General features: G+C 34.7%; 1 protein-coding gene across 4 annotated transcripts in view; it reads left to right on the forward strand.

Moving 5' to 3' along the window:
* Positions 1 to 9,559, forward strand: part of jet (F-box and leucine rich repeat protein jetlag) — a 122,433-nt gene extending 112,874 nt beyond the window's left edge. For all 4 annotated transcript variants that reach the window (XM_090370611.1, XM_090370614.1, XM_090370612.1 and 1 more), the window contains one exon: positions 9,109 to 9,559. In XM_090370611.1, coding sequence (XP_090226737.1) covers positions 9,109 to 9,277 — 169 coding nt within the window. In that variant the 3' untranslated portion in view covers positions 9,278 to 9,559. The remainder of the gene's footprint in view (positions 1 to 9,108) is intronic.
* The last annotated feature ends 341 nt before the right edge of the window (positions 9,560 to 9,900 follow it).

A 9,900-nucleotide genomic window follows, 5' to 3' on the forward strand; every position in this document is an offset into this window, starting at 1 on the left:
TTCTTCTGTTATCTTATACAAAGACTTTCTCATAATAACCTGAACACTGCCCATTTGACATTTACATTTTCCAACATCACTTTTTAAAACTCTTTTTAGTGAGACCAGCTGATGTTGATCCCACTTGAAAAAAAGTTTAAAAAATGCCTGAGCCTTTTATAATCATCTTTGCAAAAACAAAACCCTTTATCTTTACCCTTGAGAAATATTGCTTTGAATAAATTTCACATCAGCATGCTATAATCACTATCAGTTAGAGGTTCTTTTACTTGATACATGATGAATTCATTGCTGATAACCAGATTAAGGATATTGCTTTCCCTCTAAACTGTTTTTTTGACATAGAAAGCAGTTATCTGGTACAGGGGTGGCCAACTTAAGTTTGTAATGCGATCTACTTTTTTTCTTCAAAATGTGCCGCGATCTCCCATCTCAAGAATTTCATTGCACGTGATTAAAAAAATTAATCAACACACATTGAAAAATGTTTATAAATTTTAAAATTAAATACAATTCAGAATTCTTATTTTAAATTCATATGTATTTAAATTTTTAATTTATGTGAAGTTTGTCTTAATGTCATCTGCCAAGCTTTCAAAATCGGGGATATACTGTGATAAGGCCAACCGTAAAAAATCTTCTGTATGCAAGTTCGTAAGAGTAGAATGATTCTTCGTCTTTGTTTGTTTCAAATACGAAAAGGCCGATTCACATAGATATGTGGAACCAAAACAGGTATTTAAAATTTAGTTCACTGCATTTTTTTTTACATTTGAGTACTTTTCTCAGCAAACATATTTCCAAAAGTCTTTTTCTGATGACCTGGCTTTAGGAAGAAATAGTTTCGCAGTGTAATAATTTCATTTCCAAGTAATATTTTCTCCATGTGAAAAATCTCAATTTTTCTCTTCCATTTGTTTCGTATCTAAGTCGACATTAAATGGATAAATAATAAATTGAACAATGTCTTCAGTTGTTTTAAAATCGCTGAACCTGGTTTTAAAATCACTGAATTTGGTTTCAAAATCATGCACAACTTTTTCAATTTCAGAAACATATTTCTCACAATTAAATTCAAAAACAGGATATTTTTGCAAATGATCTTGCATATTTGCAAAATGATAATTTTTTTTTTTTTCTTTGAGATTCTTAGCCATTGCCAAAAATTGATATTTATATGCAGAAATACTAATAATGTCACCCATATTTTTATTTTTTCCTTGTAATTCCAAATTCAGATCACTTAATTTACTGGTAAAATCTACCAAAAAAGCCAGATCACACAACCACTCCATATCTTGTAGCTGCTGATAATCATCTCCCCTTTGATCAACAAAATATTTAATTTCATTCAGAAAATTTCATTATCACTGTAGAAACTTACTCCAACTTGGCCACCTCACATCTGTGTGTGATATCAGAACTGGTTCATTTTCATCGAGTTGCATTTTGAAAAGTCTCCTTTGAAGAGATTATGCTCTGAAGGAATTCACGATTTTGAAAGTATGTCCGTAACACTTTTAGTATTTAATCTTTTGCTGGCTAACACTTGTTGGTGGATGACCCATTGGTAACTCAAAAAATCTGGGAATTCATCATCCTTTTGGCACAATGGGATAAGATGAATCCGTTAAGATGTTCTGTCATTTCTTTAGCTCCATCTGTTATTGATATGAGCTTTAATGGTGGTAATTTAACTTTTTCAATAAGATTTTTGAATGTGTTAAATCTCTCAAGACCTTTAGTTCTTTCTTTTAATGAAACCATATTCAGCAGTTCTTCTCTAGTGGCAGAATCATCAAAAAACATACAAACAAAAACGAGCAGTTGAGCTGTATCACTGAAATCTGTAGATTCATCCGGTTGTAAAGAAAAAGGACACACAATTAGCAATATGAGCATGCAATTGTTTGCTCGCATTTTTACTAGTTTTTTTAAAGCACCGCATCTCAGTATTTCGAGATAATTGCAGATCTTGAAGAGCACTTTTAATTTAATTTTTGTTCTTAAAATTTTCAAAAAAATCTATTTCTAAAAATGTCTTTGATGAATTGACCATCAGAAAATGGTTTGCATGTTTTTTGCAAGAAGATGACTCACTTTAAATGATGCTACAGTTACTGCTTTAGATTGTAAATTGGGTTCGCAAAGAAATTTTGTTGTGCAAATAATATGGATTTAAGTTCTTTTAATTTATTTTTTCTAAGGTTACTATTAGGCAGAAAATCTGATTGGTATTTACCATTGAGTGTGTTGAAGTGCCTTTCTAAATTTCCTTTTTTGGGTATAGCTATGGAAGCATTGCAAATCAAACAACAACAACATTTTTCTTTTATAATTACAAAAAAGTATTCTAGTTCCCACTCTTGTTGAATCAAATCAAATTAACATATTATTACTGTGCAGTTATTCTTATTAAGTAAGCTAAATAAGAATTCGGCACATACACGTGCCCTCCACAACATAACTGCATGAATTTTCACTAGACAAGCCTAGTGGCTGCGCAGCGACAAGAGTAGTCATGTGGTTCAATGGATTTTAATAAGCGTATGCAGTGGGGGTGCATAATAATAATAATAAGATTCTTTATTAACATAAATTGTATACAGTCATCATCATCATCATCATAAGCCATTTTCAATCCACTGCACGATGAAAGCCTCTCCAGCAACTTTCCAGTTCCTTCTGTTTTGAGCACTGGCCATCCATTTACTACCCACAAACTCATGAATTTCATCTATCCATCTCCGCCTTTTGTCTTCCAGGTTTTCTTCTAGCTCCTCTTGGATACCATTCTTATTTTCTTAGTCCATCTGTCATCATGTCTTCGAGCTATGTGTCCTGCCCAAGACCATTTTAGTTCTTTAGTTTTGTTTACTTGAGTTTGCTGCCTAATCCATGTGTTTCTCTTCTTATCTAACAGTCTGATTCCCAATATGATTCGTTCCATTCTTCGCTGTGTAGTTCTCAGCTTCTCTTCCATTCTTTTGGTGAGTGCCCAAGTTTCACTTCCATAAGTCATGGTGGGGAGTATACATTGGTTCATTATTTTATGTTTCAGACAAACTGGGATATTGCTCTTCAGTATGTGACTATATTTCCTGAATGCTGTCCATCCAAAATTTATTCTTTTCTTGACTTCCAACCATTTATCATTATTACAGCTAATAACTTGTCCCAGATAAGTATATGACTCCACCTTTTCAATTACTGCTCCTTCAATCATTATTTCCCTTTCTGTGGCATACTTGTTCGTCATTACTTTTGTTTTAGCCATATTCATCTTAGTCCAAAATCCTTACTAGCTGTGCATAACTGATTAAGATTTTCCTCTAATTCTTTGGGATCGTGGCTTATGACCACAATGTCATCTGCAAATTGTAAATGGTTTGGGTACTCCGTTCACATTGACTCCTTTCTGCGACCAGTCTAATCTTCTGAAAGCTTCCTCAAGGGCAGCAGTAAACAGCTTCGGAGATATTGTCTCCTTGTCGAACTCCTTTCTCAATTTTAAATTTGCTACTGTCTTTGTCTAGTCTAATAAAGGAGGTAGCACTCTCATATATTTTCTTCAAAATCATAATATATGCGGTATCAGTGCCTGAAACATTGCCTTATGCTGTGAGTCAAATGCAGTGCCCGAAACATTGCCTTATCCTGTGAGTCAAACATTGCCTTATGGAGTCAAATGCCTTTTCATAATCCACAAATGCCCGGCATAATGGTGTTTTATATTCATTTGCTTTCTTCATTAGCTGTGATATTACGTGAAGGTGATCCATAGTTGAGAATCCTGTCCTAAAGCCAGCTTGCTCTTTCGGTTGATTCTCATCAAGTATTCTTTCTAATCTGTTAGTAGTGATCCTTGTGAACAACTTGTAGATGTGGGATAACAAGCTAATTGGTCTCTAATTTCCAATTTCTGATTTATCTCCTTTCTTATGCAGCAAAACTATGATTGCATTATTCCACTGCTTAGGCGTCACACCTTTTCTAATGCACTTTGTGAAGAACCTTGCCAGTTTTTGTGTTATGTCTCTTCCTCCCAATTTTAACAACTCTACAGTAACTTCATCTTCCCCCGGGGCTTTCTGATTCTTCATTTTCTTCAATGCATGTTCTACCTCATCAGGAAGAATATCGGGTATGTCGTATGTGTTGCTACTTTGCAATCCATCTTCCCCATTGCTGGCATCATTCCCCTGCTCCTTGTATAATTCCCTATAGTAGTCTTCTGCTATTTGAATTATGCCTTCTCTGCTGTTTATAAGTACACAATTGCTATTCTTCAGTTTCAGTATCATTTGTCTTTCTGTATTACTGCTCATGGCTGCTGATTTAAATCCTTTCTTTTCCCTTAATGCCGCTTCTACTTTTCTTGTGTTGAATCTTCTTATGTCCTCTCTGAGTCTCTTTCTAATGGCTTTGCATAACAGTAGGCGGCTCCGTAGCCAGGTGGGCAGGAGCAGCAGTGTGTAGCACACGCTTCTTGATTAGACCGGGGTTCGAACCCGTGCCCACCAAATACGGAGGATGCGGAAAGGTCAGGGATTGACCATCGCATATCCCCGGAGCAATATGGCCTTAGTTGCTAATGCTCCTCAAATAACCAAATTGCATAACTCAGTATACTCAATTTTCTCCCTGTCAGTGTTTTTCTTGCTTTTCATTTGTCGTCTTCGGTTCATCATGACAAGTGTTTCTTGACTAATTTTTTCTTCTTTGGATTTCTTTTTCCCTATAGGTTTCTTGGGCTTTATCACTTTCAAAAAGTTGTAATATTCCTCGTCGATATCTTGGTCCTGAGCAGAGTGCAGAAGCTCGAACTTGTTCTTAAGTTCCAGTACATACTGCTTTTTCTCCTCTTCTGTTATCTCAAAGACCTTTGTATTATTTACTTGAGTCAGTTTTTTCCTTTCTTTTCTTACATCTATATCAAGTGTGCATCTTACCATTCTGTGATCTCTTCCAACATTTACCTTATTCAGGATGGTAACATCATTCACAATATATCTTCTGTTAGTGAGGATGAAGTCGATTTCATTAGTAGTTAATCCATTTGGACTCTTCCATGTCCACTTTCTGTTCACCCTTTTCTTGAAAAAAGTGTTCATTACTGACAGTCCTTGAGATTCTGCAAATTCCACAAGTCTTTCACCTCTTTCATTTCTTTCACCAATTCCAAAATTTCTTATAGTTCCCCTTTCTGCGCTGTTTTGTCTTTTTCCAACTTTAGCATTGAAGTCTCCCATAATAACAGTGTAGTGGGTTTTCCGCTCATCTAGAAGACTCAATTTCGGTGTACATTTCTTCAACCACTTCATTATCATGGCTCGATGTTGGTGCATAAATCATTATAATCTTTAGCTTGTACCTCTTAGAAATCTTGAGTATTAGGCTTGACACTCTTGGTGATGTACTTTTGAATTCCACAATGTTGTTTTTAAAATCTTTATGGACCAGAAACCCAACTGCACCTTCACTCCTTTCACTATTTCCATTGGTGTACAGCAGATTTCCACTTGATAAACTTATAAGTGATTCATTTCTTCTTCTTCTTTCAGCCAAACCAATGATATTCCAATTCACATTTTCTAATTCGTTTTCCAGCTCTAATATCCTGTCTTCACCGATGAGTGATCTTACGTTATAACAGGCCAGGTTCAGTTTCTGTGCATGGCAGCCTGGTTGCCTGTATGTAGTGATTGCTTAAAGAGAAAGCCAGAGGAATCTTACAGTATGTTATTTATACAAGTGATTTTTTTTAATAGCATTTAGATTTTGACTAATCTATTTTTTTATATATATACAGGTGACTCCCGCTTAACGCTGATAATTCGTTCCAGAAAAACAGAGCGCTAAGTGAATCCCGCGCTAAGCGAGCGCTGCATTCCCATAAGGTAATATGTATTTGTGAGTTGTGGTCGGTGCCATAGGATATTTCCTAATCAATAATAAACGGTAGTGAAAAGATGCACAAATGTCAGTTATATGTTTGTACATATAAAATATTCTGCATTACATACTTATATAATTATGTGGTAACTACTTACGTATCAAAATGAAACTTAAAATTCCAATTAAAATCATGAATTTAATTGATGAAGTTATTCATGAAAAATATGTCGATTTTTCATGAATCCCCCGAGGGGAATCTCCCGCAGCATTCCACTCAACAATAAAGTCAACCACTCCTTCACCACTTTGAACCTGGTATGTTTTTTCTTCTTTCAAATTAGACCAGGGTTCAAGCCCATCACCACCAAATACAGAGGATGCAGAAAGGTCAGGGAATGACCACCGCATATCCCTGAAGCAATATGGCCTTAGTTGCTAATGCTCCTAAAAACCAAATAACAAACATTCTTCTTTCAATATGGAACTTCTTTTAGGCATTCGTTTCCAAAAAAGTCATGCTTCATCTATGTTAAAAACTTGGAGCTTTCTTCAGATCATCATATAGGCTAATCTCTCTCTCTCTTTTTTTTTTTTATAATATTTAACTTAACTGAATTCTGCATTGGATATTACCTTCAATAAAATTAGTTTGTCTCCATTTCAATCCTAATAGCCAGCCTAGCCCTAGTTGCTTGCAGCGGAACAGCTGTCTTTCCCGCTGCTAAAATTAATTCTTTATTTGTTATAATTGTTCTTACAGTTAAACTTGCCAGGCCTAAATTATGGCACACATCTGCTTGTCACTGACCAGAATCGATTTGCTTCAAAAACATCTAATTTAATTTTCAAATTCAGTCGTTTTCTTACATTTGTAGTCTTCGTACTGTGTCCACCAGATGTCATTGCTTTTTCATTCTTATCTGCCATTATTAATTCTTCAAAAATGTAACTGCGTTGTTTGCATTAATTATGATTCAGTGTTCGAGTAAACTGTCCGTTATGCACTATGTCTAATACTGTACTGAGTGATGACTAGACTTCGGATAAATGCATAATAACGCAAATATTACAAGCAATATACTTCATCATTTTTTAGAATGTTGATCTCAGAACTACATAACAAGTCACTGTACCGCAGTTAAATTAGCGAGCGAGAAAATTTCACTGAGCATGGGAAAATTTCTCAAGTCAGCATGGGAAATGTTTTAATGCTGTTTTGCTATTCATTTTTGAGTTATTAACTCCATCAGATGAAACATATTGTTGTTAAATATGCCAAAAGTGCAATTTTGTACGCTGGTAAATGAGCATTATAGTGATTTGTGACAGCATTATAGTCAGATATGGGTTTATAATATAAGAACAGCATAAAGCGAACCGTGTTATAACGAGGGACTGCTATATTTAAAATTTGTCGTGATCAACTGAAATTAAAGCTGCAATCAACTTGTTGGCCACCACTGGTCTAGTAAATCTAGAAATGTCCTACTGTGTGAACCCTGTTTAGACATAAAAAAACATTTAATTGTGCTCTGATTGGAAACTGCTGTATTCACCAAATGTCAGTAAGTAGTATTCTAAGTAATAGCTTTAATGAGCAGCTTAAAGATATTGTACTTAAAATCTACATGTGTGCGTGGTATGGTTGTTTATTGGCACATTAGCTGTTATGGCTATAGTGCACCTGAATCTACAAGTACTACATACAGTACTTGTGGTTTTAAAATCTGTACATAGACACTACTCGGCTTCTTATGTTGATTAGTTTGGGTCAGGATTTGGCTCTACTGTCTAGGTCAGTTACCCGGCCGTAAGCAAAACCTACTTTTTTGAACTGTGAATCCGAATTCCTAAATAGCCATTATATTTGTCAAAAAAACACAAATTACCGGTATGTGTGTTGCAAACTGTGTGTATATGAATGTTTAAAACAAGTATTGCTGTATTATATATATAAAAAAATCATCTAATACAGTCGATTCCGGTTATTTGGGACACATCGCGACTAGAGCGTTTTGGCCCAATTAAGCGGCTGTCCCAATTATCCGAAGATTCACGTAAACAGTTAAAAATACAATGGACCCCCCACTGTACAATCGGTTCACTGTACAATCAAATCATTGACACGATGGACTCACCATTGTAAAGTGCCGGTCACTACACAATGTGTAGTGAACTTTACTTTTATAGCTGCAGGCAATAAAAGTAAAGATATATTAAGCACAAATTTATCCTTTATTACCTTACCAATTAAAAAATTAAATGATACTTGAAAATCGGAAGAATATACGTGATAATCGGAATAATTACTATGTACTGTAATATGTACATACTAACTAGTTGACATTTCTGTTCACTGACATTTGTGGGTGGGTGTTAAAATTAATTTTTTATATGATTGAAGATTCCATGGAAGTGTAAACACATTTCACCATAATTACCCACAGAATTCCACCTGTCGGTATTATCGCAAATTCAATAAGATCGAGTTTACTATCCGTTTATGATAGATTGCACTAACAGAAAAACCCAATAAACAGGTGACTGCTATTTGTTTTTATTGTTTTATGGTTGTGACCTCCAGAAATCTGACCAAACCACGTGGTATGGTCGGAGACAATCGTAGGGTAATCTTCAGTGCTGCGGCATGTTGTCCCAATTAAGCGAAGTAACTCTGGCTATTTTCTTGACTGGGTTCTGTTTTTTAAGATTTGACCCAAATAAACAGCTGCCCCGATTAACCGGTGGCCCAAATAACCGGAAATCCACTGTATAAGTAAAATAAAGATTTCACTGTTCCTGTATATAATTTACAAGTTGGAGCAGCAACATTCAGTGAACTATTCCCCTCCTTTCCTTCCAAAAGTACTGGATTTTTGAAAATTTAAGATCTATGAGGTTTTACTTTATGTTGAAAAAAAGTAAACTTTTCAGTTGTTCCCTATATAGGACACTCTTATCTTTATACCTTGCAACATTGAAAGTTTCTGCACCTTATGTAATACTTAAGTGAAACTTGTAATGCAAAGACAAAAATTATTCATAACCTCTTTTTTGACAGTGTAGTTAACTGAAGAACTTGTTATATGGTTAAATATTACTTTAACCATGTAACTTTTTTTATTTTATAAAGTATGTACCTATGCAATAACAATTTCTTCTATACATTCCCTCCTGAAAAAAATATTTATTTGTGTAATTTATTTACAGGCTGATTGGGGAGTACTGCAAAAAGCTGAAATCTCTTAAAGTCGAGGACTGTCGTGATGTAACTGAAGCCAGTCTAGCCATGTTACGGTTAAGAATATATATCGATCGGCCACAAGATCGTTATCCTTATAACAGAATTCCAATTCAGAGGATACATTTACAAATATGATATGCCCTTTTAATGTTCTGTAGACAGGCAACTTTTGTGCTTGTTTTTTGCTATCAGTAATAATGTAAATTAGTTTATGCAAGAAACGTGCATCATTTGTAGAACCCTCTCATGAAAACATAATGTTATTATTGTCCAAGTGATAACACTGAAATTTCTTGCCACTTTTTGAGTATGTTGTACCCGCCAATAGATTACCATTTAAAAATGGAATTTTGGATTCTCATCATACTGATCTCATGCAATTGCTCAGTGGCTTTGCTTCATTTGGAGTAAACAGAAATGAAGGCACAAGAGCCTCTTTTAATAAACTTATTTAAGTTAAATGAAACCTGTTTAATTAAAAATTTAACATTAAGAAACTCTCCTTACCAATTTCTATAAAAGATATCGTCTCCACCCCTTGCTTCATTCTCCACAAACAGTACATTTTGTTGAAGATCATTTAACTTTCAAAACCCCAAAGCAATTTAAAATTTCCCCAGCATAGCTTGCGGGGAAATATTCATTTTATTTTATGCTGCTCCACTCTGTTCTCTCATATCATAGCCTATCGGTAAAAAAAAAAAGCATGTATAATTATCTTATCCTGAACCTAAAGTCATTTAATCAAAAATCTTTTC

This window comes from Mastigoproctus giganteus, chromosome 3, assembly GCF_048544385.1.
Source record: "Mastigoproctus giganteus isolate SK-2022 chromosome 3, ASM4854438v1, whole genome shotgun sequence".
NCBI lineage: Eukaryota > Metazoa > Arthropoda > Arachnida > Uropygi > Thelyphonidae > Mastigoproctus > Mastigoproctus giganteus.